Source organism: Mustela putorius, unplaced genomic scaffold (genome assembly GCF_011764305.1).
Source record: "Mustela putorius furo isolate JIRA1106 unplaced genomic scaffold, ASM1176430v1.1 tig00003850_pilon_pilon_pilon, whole genome shotgun sequence".
NCBI classification, from domain to species: Eukaryota; Metazoa; Chordata; class Mammalia; order Carnivora; family Mustelidae; genus Mustela; species Mustela putorius.
Genome location: NW_025422002.1, coordinates 18,821,436 through 18,849,121, shown reverse-complemented (window position 1 = coordinate 18,849,121; position 27,686 = coordinate 18,821,436). Strand labels below are relative to the sequence as shown.

General features: G+C 39.9%; 2 protein-coding genes across 5 annotated transcripts in view; both read right to left on the bottom strand.

Moving 5' to 3' along the window:
- Window positions 1–433: 433 nt before the first annotated feature.
- ZNF35 (zinc finger protein 35) lies at window positions 434–15,374 on the bottom strand. The gene is made up of 4 exons (XM_045063415.1): window positions 15,136–15,374; window positions 12,859–13,174; window positions 11,729–11,873; window positions 434–6,278 (listed from the first exon to the last, which is right to left on the bottom strand). The coding sequence occupies exons 2-4, from the start codon at window positions 13,048–13,050 to the stop codon at window positions 5,032–5,034; spliced, it is 1,584 nt and encodes a 527-aa protein (XP_044919350.1). The 5' UTR covers window positions 13,051–13,174; window positions 15,136–15,374; the 3' UTR covers window positions 434–5,031.
- A 115-nt stretch (window positions 15,375–15,489) lies between these two features.
- The window catches only part of LOC101679280 (zinc finger protein 197), a 32,511-nt gene continuing 20,314 nt past the window's right edge, over window positions 15,490–27,686 (bottom strand). For all 4 annotated transcript variants that reach the window (XM_045063414.1, XM_013050482.2, XM_045063413.1 and 1 more), the window contains one exon: window positions 15,490–21,824. In XM_045063414.1, the coding sequence (XP_044919349.1) occupies window positions 19,492–21,824 (2,333 nt within the window). In that variant the 3' untranslated portion in view covers window positions 15,490–19,491. The remainder of the gene's footprint in view (window positions 21,825–27,686) is intronic.

Below are 27,686 nucleotides of genomic sequence, written 5' to 3'. Positions count from 1 at the left end.
CCAAAGTACCAATCACGATTGAGGACAGAGAAAGATGTTTTTTGATATATAAGTCCTCAATAATTTTGTCTTTCATATACTCTTTCTTGGCAAGTGACTTGAAGGTATGCTGCAGTGAAATGATGGAGTTAATGAAAAAAGAGAAACATGTACAATTCAGGACACAATGAAATTCCGTATAACAATGGAACAGTGGGCAGGAAAATGTCAAGGACAGAACACCGCAGGAAGCTAGAGATCTCTTGAAGAGAAAAAAAGAGGATTCAACAGAGTACCTAATTGAATGGAGAATCTGAAAATCACTCAGAGTATGCTAAAAGCCATCAGTACAAGGGGAAAAGAAAGACAACTAAAAACTACAGTAAAAACAAAATGCAGTGTGTGTGTGTGTGTGTGTAGTCACAGCAAGCTACTTAGATCTGCAATATGGTCATAATAACATCCATGCTGTTTATTTTCAATTTTTAGAACAAGTCAATAAACAAAGCATAAAGGACTAACTATGGTTACAGAATAGAGTTCAAGAATCAGACTTTACATTGCAGAGGCAGAGAGGTGGAAAGGGAAGGAGAAAGAAATGGCAGGGTATAGCCCACATCTTAAAATACAGATTTAAAATACTGTTTATAGTTAAACAATAAAACCAAATATGTAAATATAATAATTTATTCTCTTCCTGATTATAAAATTCTTGTTCCTTATAGGTAATGTGGAAATTACTTAAAAAATGACTTTTAATCACCCATAATTCTATAATCTATGGGATTGGGTTTGAGCCTAAGTTCTGTAGTTTACCATCTATCTGTATGGCTGTGAATGTCATTTAACCACTTACATTTTCTTATATTTCCTTCATATAACTTATCTGCTATGTTTTAACAGTATAGAGTATATGAAACATTATATGATTACTGTACTATATACACAATTATTAATTCATTTTTTTCACTTTAAAGCATAAAGTAGATACCTACCATATGCTCTTCCATACTTCTAAATATATACTTGCTAAATGGCAGTCAGAGGGCTCCCAAAGATGAGACTGGAATCAAATCTTAAAAGAAATCTAAAGCTAGGCTCAGTAGACAGGGGGGTGGATAAGAGGTGGTGGTAATAAGCACCGGAAACAGTGTGATCAAAGACACAGAGAAAAGCAAGCCCATGCCTCCAGTCTACAGTAAAAAGTACATGGAAAGTAGAAAGATAAGGTTGGAAAGAAACTGTGAAGACTTTAGTAAATCATGTTAAAAGGTCCAGAGAGGCTTCCTATGAAACATCAGAAGGATTTGGTAGGCCTTGTTTGCTTTTGGACTCCAGGAACTAGCACCATGTTTGCCACAGAGTGAAAAGTACTGTTGTAGCTAAAGAATGATACACAGAAAGCCAGAAATACGTCCTGGATTTCCAGTTTGGGTGCTGGATAATGCTGTAATTTGTTTAAGGAGGGAATCCAGGAAAAGCAAGATATAAAAGGTTGTTTTGGGGGAACATCCAGAGCTTCTAGACCTCTTTTTTTTTTTTTTAATGCCTCTGGCAATTATGTAGTACAATCCCCAGGTGTGACTTTAGGCCCTAGAGAATTCAAGAACTGGCCTCAGTCAAACAATATGCTCCCACAAATGAACAAAAAACTGAATGTGCTATCCGCATTTCTTTGGAAGAGGCTTTACAACTTCCATTAGATCCTCAAAGGGGCTGTGAGCCCAGAAAGATTGAGAACACTAGATGGAGGAGCAAGCAAAGTGACAGATGTGAAAGGACACCAGATTGCCTAGGCAAGGGAGGGAAGGGACCCAGAACATAGATTAGCTTTGCCCAAAAACTTGGTCCTGAGCTTGGAGGAATCCATGGGCAGTTGAGGGGTGTGAGTGTATGTATGTCAATGATGATCCTCTCCCATGCCCCCCAAAGTACAAGATTTTATCACTTTGACATCACTGTGCTCCCCTTAATACATAACTGTTGCACCCACTTGAGACTTCTTGGCTCTACTCTTAATACCCATCAATTGTCCTGGCTCTGATAGCTCTTGGTAACTTAACAGGACTTGAGTTCCCAACTCGCTTCTAGAAATAACAGCCAAGGGAGAAAGGAGTTGACTTCTAGGAAAAGGAAAACCTAAGCCAACAGTGACAACTAAGAGTAGTCACTTCTCATCTACCCAAAACCACCAAAAAAGGAGGGCTTTTTTGAGGGCTAGAAATAAACTGGAAGTAAGATTTGTTAGCTGAGTAAGGAAGGATCTGGCCTGGTAATCCACTAGGCTCACATGATTTGTGTAGGACTGGAGGTCCTGAACCTGGGTGCAGGTTTGTGGAAATAAAGACCTGGAAATGAAATATAGTAGAAATGTAAAAAGTAATTTTGTTGAATGGGGAATATGAAAGTATGTTGTGTAAAACTTGGTTTGCTCATCTATATATTTGGTATATTCACCTAAAATACAAATAAAATTAGGGCACACAATCCTTACAGCCAAGGTACAGGACATCCAATGCAGCCAAGGTTGTTAGCATCCTGTTTTGCTGAAACCACACAAAGCACTCTGCACATCTACATCTTTATACTAGAGCTTCCCCACTCCACCTTTGATCACATGCATTTGTGGCCTGCAGAACTGATTCGACTGAAGTGTCCCTTATCTTGGTTATACACTGGGTTCCCCTCCAGAATTGAGGGGGAAAAAACAAACAAACAAAAACTTGACCCTGAGAATGAAAAAAAAAAATTTTTAAGTATACTAGGTGATTTTAACATGTAGTCAAGTGAATACCACTGTTACACTACAAGGCTGGGTCAGTGATGCCCAAATCTAGCTTTACATCACAATCACCTGCATGGCCTTTTTGAACTGTCTATGAACAACAATCTTTAGCCAGGAAATCACAATCATCCATGACAAGCATTCAAATAGGAGGATGAACATACAATATGAAGCTAAAACAATTTAGCTGTCCTAAGGATCCTAACCTGGTTGGTATCTTTCAGGAAAGTGCACTTTTGGTCTTTTGACAGGTCCATGTCACAGATTTATTCCCAATCTTCAGACCTGCTCTCCCTCTCTTCTGGGCTTCCTAATCCTGCAGTGTGGGGGGGGGGGGGACCCAAGCTCGTTTCTCAGCAGATACATAGTATTATCTTTGGACCTCTCCACTCCCAGGTGGGGGACAGGAACAGTTACCTTCAAGGTCAGCAAATGCATGAGCCTTTTTTATTCTCTTTTGAATCCTATTAATTTCTTAGAATTGTCTGTATGATTTTAGAGTGCAAACAGTGATGCACATGCTTGAATGAAAGACCATGGTTGAAGGGGAGAAAGAGGAAATATGCTTTCTTGTTTATGCTGTCTGTACATGAAAGTGCTCTGTAAAATATAAAACAAATGCGCCAGCAAGAGTCCCAATGGTGGGACTTCTACATGAGAGTTGCACCAGATAGCTTATTACCAGGTAGGGCTTTTTTAATATGCTTTTGACCAGCAGGGTGAAGAGGCAGACCCAGAACTTAGGGAGACTCAAATTTCAGTCTCAGATTTGCTGCTTACTAGTCACACTGCCTAAGGCACATCCGAAAATCTGTCACCTCAGCTTCCTCACCTGAAAGAGACCATATACCTTTCTCAGGCTCTCGGCAGATCTGAGTGGGAATTACAGGTGGTTAGACACAGCACAGCAGAACAGAGAACCCAGATTTAAATCCTGGATTTGAACGTAGGCTGTTCTTTGTTGTTTGACCACTTTCAGTTAAATGGGGCAAACACTTCTTTCAGTGTTCTAAGGATCTATGTGAAAGTGTAAGAGAAGAATTGGGGGACTTTGATTCTATACATGAAGGTATATAAACAAAGAATTAAGTTCTATATTAAATACAAGGCAATATTATATAGCTCTACCTATTGCATAGTTTTATAAATCATTTTTTCCAGGAATAAAGGCTCAATGGTAACAAAAGTTTATCTTACCTTAGCCAGTTTCTTCATCTTTCTAAGTTTTCACATTCCAATACCTTTGAACTTCTCAAAAAAGTAAGGACCTTAGGAGTCCCACTCTGCCTCCTCCCTCTTCCTGTATTTCCCTCTTTGGTTCTCTCAAAATTAGGACTCCATTATTTCTTCTGAAGACCAGCCAAAAAGTGAGAATGACACTCAAACTGAGACCCTTGGCTGGGTCTGAGCAGAACGAGCATAGGTAATACAGGCATGCCTCTCTGCAAGCTTTATTCTTTGACTCCTCCATCTGGGTAGGGGACTATTAGAGGTATCTCATTATGATGGAATGCAATGAAGTCAGGGTCACTTGGGAGAGTTGTTGATGTTAGCAAATGAATACTGCCTGGCAGTATTTGTGGGCCCCGTGTTTTTTCTCCATCAATCCTCAAGTGCTTGGCCACATAGACGGCAGAATGGAAGACTCATGAGATGTCCCTAGAGCTTTACCATAATAAGGTTCATGAGGTATACACAATTAAGAGAAACAGCTGTTTCCTACGTCTATCCATTTTAGGAGCAATAGATAATGTTTTGGTTTTCTTTTAATGTTTCAATTGCCTAAGGAATGGAAAGCTTATAAATGTTCACAGGTGAGTTGTTGGTGAATTGCTACCCCATGCAGTCTCCTTAACTAATCACTGCTTCCTAACCCAAAATACTAGAATACAAGATTCAAAGTTCAGAATCCCACCACGCAGCCCTATAGCAATAACCTGACCGTTGCTCAAGAAACTAAGAGTTTTAAAAAACAAGATCCTCAAATAGGATCTTTATCACTTAGGGTTGTATGACCCATTTCTAAGAAAGCCACGTTCCGTTTCAAACATGACCAATGCTGGCACAGTTAAAAAAGGAGTCCTTGCCTTTAGGAGCTTAGCTTCCATGTTTTTTGTCAGCCTCTGAAATGCTTCTGTGATACATTCTTGAATACTGTTACTTTTAAGAACATGGTGGGTCTCATTTTTAAGAGGAACAAAACAGCAAAGACGTGTCCAATTAGGGTGTAGTGGATTATGATCAATGCCTGGAGTAACAAGTACTTATTACTCAACAAGATGGGTTCTGTGGTGTCGCATGAGGTGTGAGTTAGAAATGAAAGCTGCACCACACTTGGCACACTCATAGGGCTTCTCCCCAGTGTGGGTTCTCTGGTGCACAGTGAGGCTTGACCTCTGCCGGAAGGCCTTGCCACACTCATTGCATGTGTAAGGTTTTTCCCCATTATGAATTCTCTGATGAATAAGCAGGTATGAGCTACACGTGAAGGCCTTCCCACACTCATTACACACATAAGGAAGATCTCCACTGTGAATCCTCTGATGCACAATAAGGCAAGACAGCTGACTAAAGGCTTTTCCACACTCACTGCAATCATAAGGTTTCTCCGCAGTGTGAATTCTCTGGTGCACAATAAGGTGTGAAAAACAACTAAAGGCTTTTCCACACTCTTTACACTCATATGGCTTTTCACCAGTATGGCTTCGTTGATGTACAATAAGATTTGCACTCTGGGTGAAGGCTTTGCCACAATCATTACAGGCAAAGGGCTTCTCCCCAGTGTGGATCCTCTGGTGGACAATGAGGTTTGAGCTCCGAGTAAATGTTTTCCCACACTCATTACATTCATAGCATTTTTCTGTAATGTGAACTTTCTGGTGCCGAGCAAGTTGTGAGCTATAACTGAAGGCTTTTTCACATTCACTGCACTTAAAGGTTTTTTCTAAGGAGTGGATTTTTTGATGTACGGTCAGATTTGAACTCTGAGTGAAGGCTTTCCCACATTTTGAACAAACATATGGTTTCTGTCCAGTATGGATTCGCTGATGCACAACAAGGTTTGCACTCTGAATGAAGGCTTTCCCACACTCATGACATTCGAAGGGCTTCTCCCCTGTGTGGATTCGCTGATGCACCACGAGGTTTGCACTCTGACTAAAGCCTTTCCCACACACACTACAAGTAAAAGGTTTCTGTCCAGGCTGGCTCTTCTGATTTTTTAAAGAGCTACAACTAAGACTGTATCTTTCCCCAGATTTCTGACATTTCTGATCTTCCTCTACTTTGAAGCTTTCAGGTACATGACAGTCCTTCACTGTCACATGTCTGAAATCTTTCTTTTCCCTCTTAATTCTCTGCCTCTTTAACATGTTCCCTTTTTCACAGGCTTCTCCTAACTCAGGTCCTTGAGGATTAACTTTCTGGATTCTTCCTGACTTTATGAATGGTTTTTCTGCTTCATCACATATCTCAGTTTTTGGAACCAATAACTGTGGGTTCTTGGTTTCAGCACCTGAAACAATAAGTAGAAAGTACAAATGTCAGCTGACATTCTGGCCAAGAAAAAGAACAGCATCATCAAGTGATAAATACCAGGAAGTACCTGACTTCAGTGTACATAAAATGTCAAAAGAAAGAATTCCCCCCACATCACCTCTCTCTCCCACACCCACAGCAGAATCCAATGATTCATGGTCTTTCCAGCACTTTCAGTAGACATCCAACCTACTGCCTCATGCCAGGAAAGCCATCTTCAGACAGCTCTCCTGATTGTATGATGAGGAATCTTACAAGTAAGACCAGTTATGAAGGACACCAATCTCTATCCAGGCTTGCTTCCTTACCTTAGCCACTTAGTGTGGATTTGCTTACAACCAACCAGTTAATTAGGGACATTCCATCCCTGGAATTGAAGATCTATGCAACCAAGACTTTTGTGTATGAGGAAGCTGGATATCAAAGAAGGAATAAGAATGGACACAAAGGACCACACTGCATGCCAAAAGGACCAGAACAGCTAAGAGACCTGAAACACTGAAAGACTATGCAGCACAGAGGTTAAGAATGGGGATTGTGGGGTGCCTGGGTGGCTCAGTTGGTTAAGCAACGGCCTTTGGCTCAGGTCAAAGGCCTCTCCTGCTCTCACTGCCTCTCTCTCAAATAAATAAATAAAATCTTAAAAAAGAAAGAAATCAAAAAAAAGAACATGGATTGTGGAGCCAGACTGCTTGGTTTCAAATACCTGCTCTGCCACTTACCAGCTGCATGACTTTGGGTTAGTAATTTACTTCTCTGTGCCCGTTTCCTCATCTCCAAAGTACGGACAATATCTATCCCATAAACCCTGAAAACATTAACTGAGTTAGTCTATAGCAATGACTGAGAATAGCCTTGGAGCATAGAATGTGGCTCTGTGAGGGTCTGCAGTGACTTTGAGCTGCGCTATGGGTCCATATGTCAGGGCCCAGGAGCAAAGATGAACCTTAGGGCATAGGAGTTGTTATGGTGATAGACGGCAACCCTAGAAGAGACTAAAGAATGTGAACAGAGTAAATAGATGAACCCTTGTGTTAAGCTAGCAGCTTCACTTTGTGTCAAGAAAAGCTAATCTTTCTGAGTTAAGTTTGAGACATTATACAGCCTGCTCCATTATGCCAATATCATGAAAACACCAAAACATCCTAAATTTTATTTTTTTTTTAATTTTTTTTTTAAAGATTTTATTTATTTATTTGACAGAGAGAGATCACAAGTAGGCAGAGAGGCAGGCAGAGAGAGAGGAGGAAGCAGGCTCCCTGCCAAGCAGAGAGCCCGATGCGGGACTCGATCTCAGGACCCTGAGATCATGACCTGAGCTGAAGGCAGCGGCCTAACCCACTGAGCCACCCAGGCGCCCACATCCTAAATTTTAAAACTCTTGACCAGTGTCTGACTGTTCTACGTTGCCTCAGTACCCTAATGGTGTCAGAAAAGGGGGCCTGCAGTCAGTAACATCATAATTCTTTACGTTTGTCTCCTCTCTACCCCTACTACCCTTGATCTAAGAATGTGCACCCGGGAGCCTAGTGTTAGAAGAATAAACCTTTCAACAGTATTTGAATTATACCAAGCTCAAGAGCACTACCCAGATCAGAAGAAACAAGGGCAATCAGCAGTGGGAGGCAAGCCTCCAGAGGGGAGATGTTTCTACTGATGTCATCTTAAAAGCAGGAAAGCTGTGAGCTGCAGGTCATGCAGCAGCTGTAGAGGGGAGAATCTAGCATCTACAAAACATCCCACCAGCACAGACCAGGCAATTCTCCAACCTAGGAGATGAGTAAGTCAGAGGGATTTCAGGATACAAAGTATCAAGGGCAGGCAGGGAAACAGCCCACTATGCCTGGTTATGACAACAGTTACATGACACTCCCATCACAATCATTCAGATAAAGATGGGTGATGCTAGAAAAAGGCAATACAATACCTGAGGGCTGCATATAGCAGAGCACTGAATGTGCCAACAACAAATACTAAAATGCTACTATTTTTCCAGTTATTTCTATTCCTACTCTTCTGGTATCTTTCTCACATCTATTCTATTTTTCTCCCTGTAGTTTAACTGCCCTTACCTCATTTTTTTCCCTTATTTTTTCAACTGAAGTATAATTAACATACAGTCCTATGTTAGTTTTAAGTGTACAACATATTAATTCAACAATTCCATACATACATTCCATGCTCACCACCTTAAGTAGAGTCACTATCTGTCTCCATATCTTCTTTCTTATTTTTTTCCCCACTATCTCTTTCCCCTACTGCCTCTTCATTTCTCCTCTCTTGGTTTTTATTTTAAAAATTAGTGTGTGTGAAATATTCCGATTTTTTCCTTGTAATTGTTTCATGTGTCTTCTACTTTTCTTTTGCTCATTACTTTCTTCTCTTTTATGTTCTCTACTTCTCTTTTCCCCATACATTTCACCTAATTTTTCTTGTTTCTAACATCCCCCCCACACTCTTTTTCATTTCCTTCTTCTTTCCTTTAGCCCCGTATCATCACTTAACCCATCCCCCATCAAGCTTCTCTCCAACAAGAGCAAAGTCCAAGAATTCTTCAGTCTATGACCTCAGTTCCATCCCCTGACCTCATTCCTACCTGTTTTACCTTGAGATTGAGAACACTAGAAAGACATGAAAGAGAAGACTGGTGGGAATTATGGACCAATTAGAACCAATAACAGAAACAATTCCTTTTATTTGCATCATGCTCTCTGTCAAAATTATTACAGAAGCAGGTACAACTGTGGCCTACAAAGGTCTCCATGTAGTGGTTATTTAACAGTTGCATCACAGGGATGAAGAGCGAGGATCTTGGACAATGCCCAGGGTATAAGAAAAGGAAAGAAGGCTCATTCTGTGTACTCAAGCTCAAATCCCCTTGGGTTATTAATTAGCCAATAGTGTAGAATCTATACCTCTCACTTATTTGAGATGGTATTTTTCCTTTTTTGGATCTTGAAGGATTATTGTAACCCTAGTAAAGAAATAAACTAAAAATGTACTTATAATCAACTACAGGATAGGCAAAGTAATAACTTTTGAAATCAATTCTTTCCTTTCATTTCTTTAAAAAGAGATCTGAAATGCCATTCAAGTCTGCCATCTTACCTGGTGAATGTATTATACAATAGGAAAGGTAATTTAATTTACTAAATTTGTAAGTCATTAATTAGATTTACAAAAGCCATGTGTTTATCAAGATTTTATACATAAGATTAGGAAGTCTGCCTACTTATGTGTTTGAAATGTTTTAAAGAATTGTATCTTAAATTTGAAACTTAATACATTTTATATATTTTTATTTGAGAATGAAAACGAGGAAATTTTTATATAAAGAAATTGATATGTAGGTAGAACAAAATGCTTTAAAAAGTTTTAAAAAACTGTAAAACCTGAGGTTAACGAAACATGAATCAAAGAAAAAGTACAAATATTCTCATTTTTATAAAAATTTTTCTAGGTATATAAGTAGAAAAAAAATAAATTATGTTTAAATGTTTAAAAACTGGCTTTAAATGCAAAACTTTAATAAATTCAATTGTAATTAACACATAGGAAACTGCAGATAAAACTCTTTCAAATGTTAACCACCAGTAACACATCAAAATTTCCAAAACGTATTCATGTGTATTATACATTTTATCATCAAGATGAAACTATTTTCCTTCACCGTGTGAGAGCTTAAAAAAAAAAAAAAAAAAAAAAGACATGACTGTTTCATTCACCCTTATTCATCTATCACACTACCCAACACATAGCAAGCAGGCCCCCGCAAAATCCTGTTTTACTGAATGAATACACTCCAACTGACAGGAAATGGACGTTGAGAGAGAAAGAACTTGTTCAAGGTCACAGAATTATCAAACGCAGGGCAGCAACTACATTCAGATCTTTCTCTTAATTCCTAGAGCTCTTGTCACTGCTGTTACCTGCTGCTATGCAAGCAGCTGGCAGCACACAGAAAGGTAAATTTTGACTTGGAACAGCGTCTTGAGGTAGGAGGCAAAGAAGGAAAACAGTGACTGGAGGATGGGTGTCAGTGCTAGAGTTAACACAGTGAATGACCACCAAAGCAAGTAAACAGAAAAGAAGTGATAATACACAAAATGTACCAGAGAGAATGGAATAGAGAGCAGAAAGTAGGCAACAGAAGCTGCTGACAGGGGGAATGATTAAAGAAGAGACAAGAAAATGAAAAGTAATAATCCTAACCTTCTACACAATACTGATTTAAGAAAGTGGTCAGTTTCAACATGGATGGAACTAGAGCGTATCATGCTTAGCGAAATAAGTCAAGCTGAGAAAGACAACTATCATATGATCTCCCTGATATGAGGAAGTGGTGATGCAACATGGGGGCTTAAGTGGGTAAGAGAAGAATCAATGAAACAAGATGGGATTGGGAGGGAGACAAACCATAAGTGACTCTTAATCTCACAAAACAAACTGAGGGTTGCTGGGGGGAGGGGGGTTGGGAGAAGGGGGGTGGGGTTATGGACATTGGGTAGGGTATGTGCTTTGGTGAGTGCTGTGAAATGTGTAAACCTGGAGATTCACAGACCTGTACCCCTGGGGATAAAAATATATGTTTATAAAAAATAAAAAATTTTAAAAAGCAAAAACAAAAACAAAAATAAAATAAAATAAAATAAAAGCTTTTGGCAATAAAAAAAAGAAAGTGGTCAGTTTGAGGAATGGGTTAAAGAGCAGAGTGGGTTCAAAATATTCAGGTGTAGCTCTGTACCAGGTAGATTTATTGAATGTGAGTGCCAGAAGGGCCTTGGCAGTCATCCAGAGATTACTTCTACAACACAGGACCCATGGATACCATATTCTTGACCCACAGTTACACATCACTCCTCCATAGGTAAGCTTCTGTCATTGCCAGCCAGACATATCCTGAGTCCTAGCTTAGAGACAGAATTAATTAATTAATAAGCCAGCCATTTGTACCATCCATGAAGACCTAGCTTTGAGCATCAGCAAAGCTGACACACCTGCTCAAAATCCTCTGGAATCTGCATAAAGATTTATAAAAACAGAACATTTCCAGGATATTTCCTCAAAATCACCACAAAAACTGACGATTCCTATCTTAGCTAGCACCAACCAATGATAAACATGAAGCATATGAAGAGGATGCGTCTCCGTGTGTAAATAGATCTAAAACTTGCTAATCATTAAATGTGATTAAAGGAGAATTTGGAGTCCACCTGTGTTTGTCTGATGTCTTAAGACTGTGTGCAAAATAAGCCAACTCCTGTGACAAATGCATATGCATCTTTTGGCATTCCTCTATCCAGCTCTCCCTGATAGTATACCTCAATACTCCATGCTTCTTAAGTTAGGAGACCAGACCACCAATCTCTGAATAGATTTTTGAGAAACCCAAGTGGTCAGATTATGAATCCGGGGGTTGAACCTTACCTAGAGAGGTCATGATCCCATGAGTCTCCAGTATCTCACTCTTGGCCAGAGTCCCTGGTAATGAGTAGCTGCCAATGGCTGAGGTAGCAGGTGCCTCCTGTGTTGCTTTCAGGATGACAGCCATGTCCCAAAACAAGTTTGGACCCTAAAGACAAGAAAGCATAGGTCAATTTATGAGGGGATTGTCAGTGGGAGGTGCTCTGATTAGTTCTGAAGATGAAACATAAGTACCTATTCCTGGAGACCATAAAAAACACATTTTTTAAAAAGATTTTTAACTTGAAAACAAAAACAAACAAACGAACAAAAATAAAGGAAAATAAAGTCAGGGTCTTCTCTGATCCCCAGCATGAGTCAGAGAATCAAGCCTGCAATGTTCTTCTCTATCACTTTGATTTCACTGCATTGCCCACTCTTGCATCCAAAACTAGCTTGCCAGAGAATGCATGAAAAGAGCATATGAGGAGGTTTTCCAGGGTAGAGTTTTCTGAGGTCTAAAGATCAGAGAAGCAAGATTATGATCTTTGGGAAAGAGATTTCCGGCTAGTGATGGTAGGGAGCAATGTTTGAAAACATTACAGAACACAGTACAGTGTATAGCCTCGCTACATGAAATGCAACCCACAGATCACCATCACCTGGGAATCTGTGAAAAGTACAGAATCTTAACCCAGACCTTCTGAATCAGTCAGAATCTGCATTTTAACTAGACCTCCTGGTGATTAAAATTTGAGATATTAAATCATATTAAATTTTAAGAAGCATAAGTTAGAGCTATCAGATTCTGACTGGAGTGTCACCTGAAGAGTTTTTAAAAAACACAGATGTCTGAGTCGCACAGCAAGATTCTCATTTAATTGGAATCAAGTGTGGCATGAGCTTCACAATTTTCTAAAAATCTCCCCAATTAATTCTGTGTAGCAAGGTTTGAGAACCACTAGTTTACAGAAAGCACTAAATGTCCCATCAATCAGAAAAAACTGTTTCTATTATATTCCAAAGGCCTAAAGGCCAGAGATCTAGCCAGGAAATAATGCTCCAGATGTGGAAGCAGAGGGACATAGTCCCCTCTGAAACCACTTGAGGTCTTCAGGTCTCTCCTCCCACTCTCCTCCCAGACCACTATTTACCTTTTTCTCCTGTTCTGATATATCAAGGCCTGTCTGAGGACCTTCCCCAGAAGCCCAGATTTTTATGTTCTCAGAGTGTACTTGTTGGCTGGATGCCTGACCCATGAAGTTTTCTTCCTCTTCCTCCTCCTTTTTCACTGTCAATGAGCCCCAGGGAGCTAAGGCCATGGCCTCTCTTGGTTGTGCACTCATCTTCTTTGCTCAGGACAGGAACTCTTATAGCTGGGGGCTGCCCAGCAGAGGTCAAGCCCCATCTAATCTTTAAGTTTCAAAAACTTCTTTCCGAATTTCTTCCCAGGGCCAAGATGAAGGCTGTCTACTGAAAAACCAGAAAACATTAGTATCAAGCAGAGGTTTCTCTGGGTACCGTTAAGCCTACTGGCCAACTCACCAGTGCTTAGGCAGCAGTCACTACAGCAAGAGTCAGCTCTAGTCTGACTCATAGGATGGAGAGAGTTCAACCGCAAACATGTAATTTATTCCCACAGTAATCGCATTACAAACAGCTTTATATAATGTTTGTTGATTTTTTCCTGATTATACAGTTAATGTATTTTTATTGTAAAACTTGAAAAATACAGAAAATGACTAAGAAATATCAGCCCTACTCCACCCTCAAAAACCTGGAGCACTGAATCTAAGATATTTCTTTTAAGAGAAAACTTTAAACCACTGACAACTATGAATTCTTAAACTTTTTGTTTTTAACTATGGGGATATATATTTTCACAATTATCACCATGATTTTTTAGTTTTCTTTTGTTTTTTTAAAATACACAATAGCATAAACTAAAGAATCTCAAGAAAAAGACTGAGAGTAGGGACACCATTTAGGGGTGGTCATCTCTAGGTGCCTGTGTTTATTTACAGGTAGTTTGAGCTCCTTCTTGTTTGATGTTTACTTTTTCCATTTCTTCCAAATGCCTATTACTCTTAAGATTAAAAAAAAAAAAAAAGAAGAAGAAGAAGCTTTATATTACCATTCTTCATGGTTATTTTTAGTAGCTATACAATAATCTATAGTATTAATTCTCCTAATCTGTCATTCTCATCCAAAAAGGATCAAGAAATATGTGTAAGTAAATACATGCCCTACACACATACAAACTGTAGTTATCAGTCATCAATGTTTTCTCTCCATTTCCATTCAGATAATGTATACCTTTACATATACTGCTTATTTTCCCCGAGATTAGATCACACTCGTGCATTTTTATGCATTTAAACTCAATTTCTATATTTTGCATTCTATTCCACAGTCTTAGATAGATCTTTCAGTATAATTACATGCAGAACTACCTCATTCTGGCATAGTATTCTGAATTACAGCTATATTATAACTTAACCAACCCTATTTATGAGCCATTACTTTAGTGAAAGGAGTTTTGATTGTTTCCAGTTTATATTCTTAACAATGTTAAATTTTTTTCTGTGCAAACTTTTTTCTTCTGCTGAATTATACCTTCAGGACAGAGTGATTACTGGTTTAAGGATTTCATGGTTGATATACAGTGCTAAATTGCTTTCTGAAAGGATCACACCAAATCACACCACCAACACCCTTGTATCAGAGCCAAGTCTGCTGGCTTGTTTTTGTTGTTTAATCGGTGAATAAAACGAGTTTACTAGTTTACTTTACAATGAAGAAATTAAAATGTTTCTATTCCCCTTCAGTTTTATTGGGGGGGGGTGCCAAATTTTATTAAGTCCACTTTTGCTATTATTGAAGTAATCCCATGCTTTCTCCTATGTTAACTTACTGGAAATTTACCGGACACACGGAATTTCTTACATAAGGCAATAATACTTTCACTCCTGGAACAATTCTCAATCCTGGAGGCTTATTCTTTCCATGACTAGTATATTCTACCATGTATGAGGCCCTTCACACTCATCTCACCTGCTTACAGGGGGAATGCCTCCTTCGAGCACTCTTACGCGGCCGCTGACTAAACTCCCATCGCCTCCACACCAGATAGCAGTCCCCTATCAAGGGCTTCCCTTTCAGCGTCTTTTCCCTATTTCCAGATGTGGCAACCCACCTCCTCCCCCCTTCATACCTCAAACAGCCCTGTTTCCGTGGCGAGCCTGGCCCCTGGTGCTGTCCGTGTCCAGACCCCCAGCAGGCGGCAGCCGTGTTCCTAAAGTGGTGGGACGCGGAGCCGCCCTAGGGACAGACAACCCTGGGTCCCCGAAGGGAGGTCGCCGCAGTCCGCCCCCGGGATGGCCTCTCCCGCACCTGCGACGTCCGTGCCCACCCCGGCCAACCCCACTGACCGTGTTCACGGAAGAGACGGCCGGAGCTCGCGGCCTTTGTAGCAAAAGGCTGGCAGGATCCAACGAACTACGCCTGGCGGCGCGAGAACAATGACCGGACAGGAAGTGCCTCGAGACGGGCTTCCGGCTTCCCAAGTCGCCAGGCCGGCCTCTCTAGGAATCTCGGAGGTGCTGTCTTCTCGGTGGGTGTCCAATACAGCCTCGGACCAGGGATGGGAGCAAGTGTTAGGGAGGGTGCAGGTGTATTGTGACCCTGAGCTTCAGCGAAGGGTACATCCCCACTCGGCAGTGCTTACGCGAGGCGCATACGCAGGAGCATGAAGCCAGAAAGCATTTGTCTCTAGAAAACTCTGATAATTTTGCCTCAAACGTTTTATTTTGAAATACAAACGGTACAGAAAAGTTGAAAGAATGGTACCACGAATACCTGTATCCTGTATCTGGACTCAAGATGTGGCTACGTTTTCCTTCTCTCTATATATATATACAGAAAAATATTTTGAAAGTTGTAAGCATCAAACCACTTCATTCCAAACACCAAAATGCATCCTTTAATAATATTATTCTCCAAACCTTATACCACCACCATTACATAATGGTAAGAAAATTAACAATTTCCTAATATCATCTAATATCCAATCATATTCAAATCTCCCCAACTATCCTAAAATGTGTATTTCATCATTTTGCTTTCAAATCGGTTTCACACAGTGCATTTGGTTATGGCTTTTTTAAAAAGTCTTGTTTTACCTTTCAAAGACACCCAGGAAGTTAGAAAGATAATACCCTTCCCCCAGTTTCCCTCAACAAGTACAACTTAAGTAATTATTAATATAAAATCAGGAAATTGACACCGGTACAATGTTTGTGTAGACTTCTACATCATTTTACCACGTGTATTTGTGTAACCACTACCACAATCAAGATACACTACTGTTCCAACATTACAAAGACCTTCCCAAGTGCTACCCCTCTCTCTCCCTCCTATTCCCTCCCACCATCCCCAGCCTCTGGCAACCACTAATCTTTTACCTCTATATAGTTTTGTCATTTTATATTATATAAATAGAATCATACAGAATACAACCTTTAGAGATTGGATTTTTTTTTTCCAAACTCAGCATAATTTTCTTTAAATTCACTTGTCATTGCAGCAATGGGTCATTCCATTTTATTACAGAGTAGTAAGTATTCATGGTATAAATAGAATACTGTTCTGAAGGGGCGCCTGGGTGGCTCAATTAAGTGGCTGCCTTCAGCTCAGGTCATGATCTGGGGGTCCTGGGATGGAGCCTCGAATCCAGCCGCCTGCTCAGCTGGAAGCCTGGTTAATCCCACTCCCACTCCCCTGCTTGTGCTCCCTCTCTCGCTGTGTCTCTTATTTTATTTATTTATTTACAAATAAATAAAATCTCCCAAAAAAGGAAGTTTTGGCCCCTTGTTGAAGTATTTGTGTTACTTACAGATTTTGACTATTAGAAATAAAACTGCTATGAACAGTGATGTACATGTGTTACATCTGAGTTAAGTTTTCATTTCTCTGGGGGGTCAATGCTCAGGAGTACACAAACTGGGTCATATCATAGTGCATGTTCGGTTTTGCAAGCAACTGCCAAACTGTTTTCCAGAGTGTATCATCTAACATCCTCAGCAACAAACAAGACCCCGTTTCTCTGTGTCCTTGCCAAGATTTAATAACGCTATGTATTTCTTTTTTTAAAGCTATTCTGTTGGGGTGCAGTCATTTTTAACTTGTATTTCTCTACTGGCTAATGATTTTGGAGAAATGTTTTTACATGTATTTTGCCCATTTTTTAATTGAATGAATCTATCATTGTTGAGTTCTGAGATTTCTTTATATAGTCTAGATACAAGTCCTGTTGGATATATATGATTTACAAATATTTCCCCAAATCTGTAACATCTTATCACTCTTAAAAAATTTTTTTCAGAGCAAATTATTTTAATTGTGATGAGGTCCAACTTATCATTTTTCCTTTTATGGCGCCTGCCTTTGATGTCAGTCTAAGAGTTCTTTGATTACTCCTAGATCCTGACTATGGATGGATAAATGGATGGATGATATAGGTCTACAGATATCAAATTCCACCAGCAGCCTTTGTGGGAAAAGATATCCCTCTTCTACCGAATTACTATTGTACCTTTGTCAAAAATCAATTGAGCATTTGTGTGAGTCTATCTCTGGCACTTAGCGTCTTATAGTTCTTTAACATCTTTTAAAAAATAACCTCTCACCCCCACTTCTCATACCTTTCATTCTGGAAATTTTAATACATATGTAAAAGCAGAGATCAGTACAATGAACTCCCAATATTCATCCAGCTTCAACAATTATCACCTCTTCCTTTTTCATCATATTTTTGAAGAATCAGTGCAGTTTTCTTATACAATATACCCTGTTCTAAATTTGTTTCTTGTGTCATTTATCTTGTTTGTCTGCTTCCTATATTTCCTGTTAACTAGCAATTAGGTCTAAGAAGCTTAATAAATTCAGGTTACACTTTTGGCTTATTCCATCACATGAAGAGGCACATAATGTAGGTGGTCTTGATCTTAGTGATGGGTAAGAGGTGAATGCCAGTTTCTCTGTTAAGAGTACATCTTTCCCTTTGTAATTACATAATCTGTAGTGATTCTTTTGTAGCAGAGATACAAAGCATCTCCATATACATTACCTCATAAGAACCTTGTGAGGTAGGTATTCTACTCCCTGTTATACAGATGAGGAAATCAAGGCTCCAAATAATAAACACATTTGCCCAAGGAAAGTAGCAGAAGCTCACTTTTACCTAGGTTTTAAGACTTTAAATCTTTGGGCCCTTCCATTTTTCACTCTTGTTTACCTTTCAGTCTAATGAAGAAGCATTCATTACGGAATGCTTCAAGGAAGCCCTCAAGGAACTCGGGCTGAATTGGTAACATTTATCAACACATCAGCTGAATGCAACTATTAGAAACACAATGTGGATATTAAGGTATTTATAGTCCAGCTACAGAACTGGGAGTTTTGAGAATTACAATATAAAACTAGCTACTCAAGAATATAAGGTGAATTAAATCTACAAATGTACAAAAGAGAAAAGACTGAATGAATGATTTGTTCACAGGCAGTAATGGGCCTGACCAGAGGGTGGATTCTCAATTGATTTAATCAGAGCTTTAAGGAATTGATTCTGTGTGAAACTTACGTAGTAAGTTGAGTACTGGAACAGAATCTTTGAGTAACAAGCTTTCATATGTCAGCAATGGTGAAATGTACATTAGAATTGAGAATGAAATGGCAGAAATCATTAACTCAGGGGTTGGAGTTGAGGATTTTTCCCTATAAACAAAGAAAGCAACATAAGACTGTCCTTCCATTTTGACATTCTATATCTGCCAGGTTTCAAATTTGAAGGTTGAAAAATAGTATTCCTTGGCATCAGTGTTAACAGATGGACATAATAATGTTTTTCCATAAAAGCCAGTATTTCACCATCAAAACACAATAGGCATATTATCCATTAATCCCATCAAAATTCTGAAAACTATTTTTTAAAAAGTCTTCTTAGACTACTAAATATAAAGTTGGCTATTTACCATACTTCCTCTTACTATAAATATGAATATTTTTGAAGTTCCCAGAGCCCTAATATTGACATGATGAGCAAACATTACATTGTGCCATGTTCTAGATTTTGACCATACCTCTTTTACTCAACTTCATCGACAACTAAATTATTTCACAAAGTTTGTTCACAAACAGCTTTTCACTTAATCCTCAAACCCACTGAGGTAGGTCAACATTTGACTGACAGAGATACTGAGGCCTAGAGGCTGACTTAACAACATTACATAGCTAGTAAGAGAAAGAACCAGGACCTAAACCTCAGTCTTCTAATTCCAAATCTAATACTCTTAAGTTGTCCTCAATCTGCAGACTCTTGCCCACTCAACTCCATGTCTGACATGCCTTGATCATACAGTCAACAGAGACTTTTTGTAGCAGTGATGCTATTTTTAAAATGTACAATATACACCGTTTCAGAAACAATGTCCACTTTTTAATACAAAGATATTTTTGTTATCATTTACAACTACATAATTACATCTCATGAGCTTCTTCAGTCTTCAAGTGCTCTAAGGTCCCTTTCCAGAGTCATAACAAATGGTCTAAGACATAGCATTCTTTAACTAGAATTTGGTTTATGTTTTTTATAGTCTTGAAAGTCTAGATTAGCTTTCTTTCACATGAAAACTACTTGTCTATAAAAGGGTCAATCATGAATTTTTTCCTTGCAAGGACCATATACTGGCATTTGTCTAACAGTTACTTAAGTAGGCAGGGATTCTATCCTATTTTACAAATGACATTAGAGTTTCTGGATCTCTCTTTGACTCATTGGCATTTTGGAACCAAGAGAATTCCTTCACAGTGTGGATTTCTTGTTGAAGAGGAAGGTTTGAAGTCTGAGAGAATTCTTTTTCAGACTCATCACATTCACAAAGTTTTCCATCTGTATGAATTTTCTGATGTACAGTAAGGTTTTTTCTCTGCCTAAAAACTTTACTACAATCATTACACCCATATGGTTTCTCCCCTGTATGGATTCTCTGGTGGCCAACTAAATTCCTCTTAGAAGTAAAAGATTTTCTACACTTCTCACATTCATATGGTTTTTCCCCAGTGTGCATCCTCTGATGTACAACAAGGTTTTTATTCTGACTGAAGTCTTTTCCACACTCATTACATTTATAAGGCTTCTCTCCAGTATGGATTCTTTGATGTACCATAAGATTTCTACTAGAGGTAAGAACTTTTCTACATATATGACATTCATAGGTTTTTTCCCCACTGTGAATTCTCTGATGTTCAATAAGGTTTCTGTTGTAAGTAAAGCCTTTCCCACACTCATTACATGCATAGGGCTTCTCACCAGTGTGGATTCTCTGATGCGCTATAAGGTTTGAACGGTAACTGAAGACTTTCCCACAGTCACTGCATTTATAAGATTTTTCCCTTGTATGAATCCGCTGATGTCCAATGAGGCTTTTCTTCAAAATGAAGCATTTACCACACTCATTACACTCATAAGGTTTTTCACCACTGTGGATTCTCTTATGTTCAATGAGGTTTCTGTTAGAACTGAAAGCTCTTCCGCATTCACTGCATTCAAAGGGCTTTTCTCCAGTGTGGATTCTCCGATGTACTAGCAGGCTTGAATTATAACTAAAAGCCTTCCCACAATCCTCACATTTGTAGGATTTCTCCTGTGTATGTAGTTTCTGATGGACCATGAAGCTTTTGCTCATGATAAAAGTCTTCCCACACTCTCGACATTCATAGGGCTTTTCCCCATTGTGTAGTCTCTCATGGTCAATCAGGTTTCTGTTAGAACCAAAGACCTTCCCACAGTCTTTACATTCATAGAGATTCTCTCCAGTATGGAACCTCTGATGTAAAATGAGGCTCTTCTTTAGAATGAAAACTTTCCCACACTCATTACATTCATAAGGTTTCTCTCCATTGTGGAGTCTCTGATGGTCAAAAAGGTAAGCACTCTGAGTGAAGGCTTTCCCACATTCAGTACATTTATATGGCTTCTCTCTGCTATGCATCCTCTTATGGTCAATGAGGTTTGATTTTGAATTGAAATTTTTCCCACATTTTTTGCAACCAAAAGTCTTCTTTTCTGTGTGAACTCTCTGGTGTAAGAGGAGGCTTTTGCTTCGAATGAAAACTTTTCCACATTCTTTACACTTGTATGGGTTCTCTGCACTGTGGAGCCGCTGATGGTCAACAAGGTAAGTGGTCTGAGCAAAGGTTTTTCCACATTCATCACATTTATAGGGTTTTTCCCCAGAGTGGATTCTCTGGTGCAGAATGAGGCTCTTCTTCAGAATAAAAGCTTTCTGACACTTGTTACATTTATAAGGTTCTTCCCCTTTGTGGAGCCTCTGATGGTCAATGAGGTAAGCATTCTGAGAGAAAACTTTCCCACATTCATTACATTTATAAGGTCTCTCCCCAGAATGGCGCCTTAGATGTATAATAAGGCCTGAATGCCTATAGAAGCCCTTTCCACACTCCTTGCATTTATAAGGCTTCTCCCCAGTGTGGATTCTCTGATGGTTTAGAAGGTAAGCACTCTGAGAGAAGGCTTTCCCACATTCATTACACTTATAAGGTTTCTCCCCAGAATGGTTCCGTAAATGCATTAGAAGGCTTGAACGCTGAATAAAGCCTTTTCCACACTCCTTACATTTATGAGGTTTTTCACCAGTGTGGATTCTCCGATGGTTTATAAGATGGGAGATTTTACTGAAATGTTTACAACATATATCACATTTATAAAACTTCTTTCCTTCAGTACCTATTAAACTTTCAGAAAGAGCAGAACCTGAAGTCAAGCTTTCTCCAAATTCCTTCCACTTCTGGCCTTGCATTTCTGGTAGAGTCCTTTTCTTCTTATCTCTTTCACAGACAGAAACTTTCTTTAGGGTATCTATTTCCCCTGTTTTAGTTCCCCAATGACTTGCCAAAACTTGCCATTCACAAGCTTCCTCAAAATCAAGGTTCTGAGGAACGCCTCCCTGAAGTCTTTTGGATGTTCCTTTCTGAGAATCAGCTCTTTGAGAAATGCTTGGCTTTGGTGTCACCTCCTCATTCTCAGTCATGGTCTCCCATTCTGGTAAAAGGAATTAAAAATGCAAATGTTACCAGGTCCCTGTGTTAGTGAGAACAAGATCTTCAAATGACTTTAAAACAAGCCAGTAGGGTACATTTTTATATGAATACAAAAAGAAGATACTTTTCATTAAACGAAAGCACAAAGCAGAATACTACACTGACAAGATTGTGTTTTAATACAAAACTCACTCAGACATTCTAAGCTCTCTGTCATCATGGAACAGATGTTAAAATATAAATGATATTGAGTAAACAGATGTAAGGAAGAACCAGAGAGAGAACATGGGATCATGTGTAGGTTGTTCAGACCATGAAGCTCAGGAAGATGAATGGAACAGGGAGACTCATTTGGCTTAAAAAGGACTGTCTCTTTATTTTCTTCCTGCTAGGATGGTGGAAACTCTAATGGAGAGAAAATATACTTTAGGACCCTAAAATAATCTTTAATTTTTGAAGAGTCAAGTGCACAAACATTTTTTAATTACTTGAAAGCAAGTAACCTATAGGGAAAAAATCACTAAAAAGCAACTTAATGCTTAGAATTTATCTATACCCACTATTCCTTTTAAAATTGAGAAATGGAAAACACCAGGACTGAGTTAGATTCAATTAAATACAAAAAGGAAGGGGGCTGCCTGGGTGGCTCAGTTGGTTAAGCATCTGACTCTTGATTTCAGCTCAGCTCGTGATCTCAGGGTCATGAGATTGAGCCCCACAATGGGCTTTGCACTCAGGATGGAGTCTGCTTGTCCTTCTCCATTCCCCTGCTTGTTCTCTAACAAGATTTCATTAAGATTTCAAATAAATGAAATCTTAAAATATACATAGAGAAATACAGAACAGAAAAAAAAATTGAGACATTTTAAAAACATAATGCATCTATAAAATGATGTGGCTGAACTAGTGAACTGCCAGTCCCTTTCTACTCCACATTCTCGAATATGGTAAAATGAGAAATTAATCTTTTTGAAATGTTTTGGCAACTTACTTCCACCATTCAAATATAAGGAGAAATTATGTATTTGTTCCCCAAATTATCTAGTAAGTAAATAATGTGAATAATAGTGGTATTATCTTCTATTAGTGGATAACAACACTGTTCTTCTAGACAAATAGAAAGAAAACACACAGGAAAGAAACAGCTATTTTATTCCATTATAAATTTAATTTATGAGAGGGTGAGGATAGAAAAAACCTAGTAAATGTCAACTTGAACTACATTCTTAGGCCAGTTTCTCCAGGATGTCCCTTTCTCCAGGATTCAGCAAGACTGCCAATCACACTGCCTCATCTGACTATAGGGATAGGCAATATTGGTATTCCAGTTTCCTCATTCACAGTGATTGGATGGAGTGGCTTCACAGTTTAAGCCAGATGCTGGTTTCAGGAAAGTTCTCTTTAAGCAAGTAGAAGTGTTTTAAAGAAGTAGAAATGCTTTTAAGAAGTGGAAGTGATGAGGGAGCAGGAGGCTGGCTGAGGATGGAGCAGGGGCTGGTGCCTTGCACCCCCTCTCCACCCACTCCCCTTGGTAATATGTGTGACATTCCACAGGCACCCCTGACTGCCCTAAAAGAAGAACAAATAGTTAACTTGCAGAGATCACAGTTCTGCAAGGAAGGAGTCTCTCTTGGTTTACAAATGTCCTTGAGATTTACAACAATGAAGTTGCCTTATCAATAGCCCAATTTCCAAAGATACATAACTCAGTTCCTCAAGCCCTAACGTCACCCTCCCCTCCATAAAAAACCGAAGGAGACGGAGGTAGAAGGAAAAGTAAATAAAGTTAAATTTCTTTTAAAACCTAAATCTCACTAACAAGGACGTTTGATAGCAGGAATGTAACATTCCACCAGGAGACTCCCAATTGTCTTTATGTTAGTGCCTCATTAGAGGGAAAGTGGCCTTGGCTTGATAGTAACCAGGCCTTCAATATCCTGACAGTCTTCTTTACCCCAATAGCCCTTCTGAACACCCCTTTGTCCTCACCTACCCAACTCCTGTGTATATAACCAGCCACTCCTCACAACCCGGGGCAGCCGCATCTCTGCCTGCCCACGGGTCCTGTCCCCATGCTCTAATAAACCACCTTTTTGCACCAGAGACGTCTTAAGAATTCTTTCTTTAACCGTCGGCTCTGAACCTCACCCCACCAAACCTCACCTAGGTTCAAGAATTTCATCAGAAGTGCTGCAAGTGGTTAATTGAGATGAAAAATGGTTAAAAATTAGCAATTCGGGGATGGGGGACAAGATGGTGGGGGAGTAGGAGGAGGCGCCTTTTTAGGCAGTACCCCAAAGTGAGCTGATTACCTACCAAAGAACTCCATTCGCCCATGAAATCAGCCTGAGATCAGAATTATACACGTCTGGATCTCTACAGGGGCAGAAGATGCCAGTGGGCAGATAAAGCAAAATGGGAATGGCGGCAGACTGTGATCGTTAGATAAACAAAAGGGGGAGGGAGCCACCAGAGGCGACTGGTTGGAAAGTAATACCCCAATACAAGCAAGAGTGCCCTGCGTCTGGGGACCAGCATTAACTTGAGACTAGTTGAAAGCACTCTCAAAGAGCAAAGGATTGGGGGGGGGGGTTGTGGGAATCGGGGAGGCTAGGGACAGGGGCTTAAGTCCCCAGTCCCAGGACAGCCTCCCCGGTGCTGAGGCAGAGAGAGTGCAGCGGAGAAACCAGGTCTTGGTCCCTAAGCCGCCAGCGCACCCGAGAATGCGTGGGTTCTAGCTCCTGTGAGGGGATGGGAGCCACACAGGTTGGCAGAACGCGCAAGCCCTGCTACAAAGCCTGAGATACGCGCGCGCACGCCCCTCATGCTCCCCTGAGAGAGTTACAAAGGCCTGGCCGGCGCTCTTTGACCCGCGCCATTGTTTCAAAGCCTAAGCCGCGAGCCGCAAACTCTCCCCTGACAGAGGTGCGCAACCTGGTGAGAGAGCCTAGCTTGGTGCTCTCGGACCTGTGCCCCGTTCTCAGTGCCTGAGACGCGGGCACGACCCATAGCCACCTCTGAAAGAGGTGCGCGCAAGCCGGGCACTCTTAGACCCAGCAAGACCAGGCACTCCCAGCCCGGGCCAGTGGCAAAATCTCAGTGTGCGACCCCTGCTTGGAACCTCTCTGGCGGTCGGGAGCTCCCAGACAGCCGCCACTGCCTTGGCTTTGGGTACAAGCAAAAGATCCTGCACCCCCAGGGTCTGCAACTTGGATCCTGCAGCAGCCAAGGGGGAACTTATTTAGGCTCTGCACCCAGAAGGAGGCTTCTCTCTGAGAGGAAGATCAGGGTGCAGTTTGTTTTCCTCTAAAACTACAAAAACCATCAAAGGCAGTCAAGGTGAGAGAAAAAAAAGTGAACAAGCATAAAAACCGCCAGAGAACAAAAGCCTGAAAAACACGTTTCCTCAGAGCCCACCCCCTTGAGGGGGGTGGGAGGACTTAACTCAGGAAACATCATTGACTGACAACCCACGTGCAGGCCCCTCCCCCAGAAAACAAACCAAGAAAGAAAAAAAAAAAAAAAAGAGAGAGAAAAAAAGGACTACAAGAGAACCACCACTACTTCATAGGAAAACTTGTATTGTTGACTCGTTCCCCCTATTCCAGAACATTTTTTTTTTTTTTACACATAGGTAATTTTTTTTAACCTATTTACCATCACAACGAGCTAGGTGTACAGTACATCAAATTCCATAATACCCTTCTAACCTGAACTTTTTAATGTATACACCTATGTTTTTCTTTTGCATTTTTAGTTTTTGAATTCCTTTTTTAAAAATTTTAGTTTAGTCTAGTTTATTCCTTTTTATTTTTATCCTCTAATATTCATATAGAGTTAAACTTCAAAGTAATCCCCTTTCCCCAATCAATACTACCCCTATAGGGAAACCAATTTTTAATCCCCTTTATCTTAGGAAATTTGAGTCCTTTAACAAAGATATCAAGATACATCCAGGAAGAATCAAAACAACCTTCCTCACACACACTGAGAATTTATAAGAACTCTCTCATCTTCTTCTTCCACCATTGTTTCTGTGTTTTTGTGTTTGTCCTGATAGCATATAAATCTTACACTTGGGATTCTTTTGGACGAGGTTCTTCCTTTATTTGCATATTTTTTTTTCTCTTGTCATATACTTGTATCAGTCTTTTTGTGTCTTTTTGTTTGTCTACTTCATAAATCTTACCTTGGGGCCCATCTGGGCTGAACCTTCTCTTTCATCTTCCCTTTCTTTCCTGTCTTTCTCTCTCTTTTTTGTTTTCTTTTCTTTTTCTTTTTCTTTTCTTTTGTCTCTCGTTTGGATGGGGAATCCTGATTGCTCAGAAGTGTTCCAGGGTGCACCTTGACTGCACCACGGTTGATACATCCAGCTACATCTGTTCAGTCATCTCCCACCAAAATGACTAGGAGGAGGAATGCCCAACAGAAGAAAAATACAGAGGATGGACCTTCTGCAACAGAGCTAACAGCTATCAACATAGACAATATGTAGGAAAGAGAATTTAGGCTAACAATGATCCAGGCAATAGCTAGGTTGGAGAAAGCCATGGATGACCAAATGGAATTGACTAGGGCCTAACTGAAAGTGACCAGACAGGATGTTCACAATGTTAGAGCGGAGCGTAAGCTACCAGGGAGGAGGTTCACAATGCTCTCAATGAGTTCCATTCTAATCTAAACTCTCTCAAAGCTAGGGTAACTGAGACAGAAGATAGAATTAGTGATCTGGAAGACAAACAGATAGAGAGAAAGGATCAGGAGGAAGCCTAGAACAAACAGCTTAGAAACCACAAAAACAGAATCAGGGAAACAAAAGATGCCACGAAGCATTCCAACGTCAGAATTATTGGAATCCTGGAAAGGGAGGAGAAAGAAAGAAGTCTAGAAGATATAGTGGAACAAGTTCTTCATGAAAATTTTCCAAATCTCATGAATGGAACCAGCGTTCATGTTCTAGAGACCGAAAGGTTTCCCCCCAAGATTACAGATTATTGAAAGTCCTCAAGACACCTAATATAAGAATAAAGAATTATAATTGTAGGCAGAACCTGTTGAAAGCAGCTAGGACAAAGAAGATCCTTACATACAAAGGAAACCCTATCAGAATAACATCCAACCTGTCCACAGACACCTGGCAAGCCAGAAAGGGCTGGCAAGATATATTCAGGGCACTGAGTGAGAAGAACATGCAGCCAAGAATACTTTATCCAGCAAGACTGACATTCAAAATGGATGGAGAGAAAAAGGGTTTCGAGGACCGGCAAGGTTTAAAAGACTATGCAACCACCAAGCCGATACTGCAGGAAATATTAAGGGGTCTTCTTTAAAGGAAGAAAAAGCCCAAGAATAGCATTGAACAGAAATATAGAGACAATCTACAGAAACAAAGACTTCAAAGGTAACTCGATGTCAATAAAAACGTATCTATCAATAATCACCCACAATGTGAAAGGCCTAAATGTGCCCATAAAATGGCACAGGGTTGCAGACTGGATAAAACGACAGGACCCATCCATATGATGTCTACAAGAGACCCATTTTGAACCTAAAGATACACCCAGACTGAAAGTGAAGGTATGGAGAAGCATCTTTCATGCCAATGGGCCTCAAAAGAAGGCTGGGGTAGTGATTCTCATATCAGGTAAGTTAGATTTTAAATTAAAGACTAAACTAAGGACATAATCCTTAAATGGACTATCCACCAAGATGATCTAACAATTGTAAATATCAATGCCCCCAATATGGGAGCAGCCAATTACATAAGAAAACTGTTAATCAAGATAAAGAGTCATATTGATATGAATACACTAATCGTAGGGAGATCTTAACACGCCTCTCTCAGAAATAGATCATTGAAGCA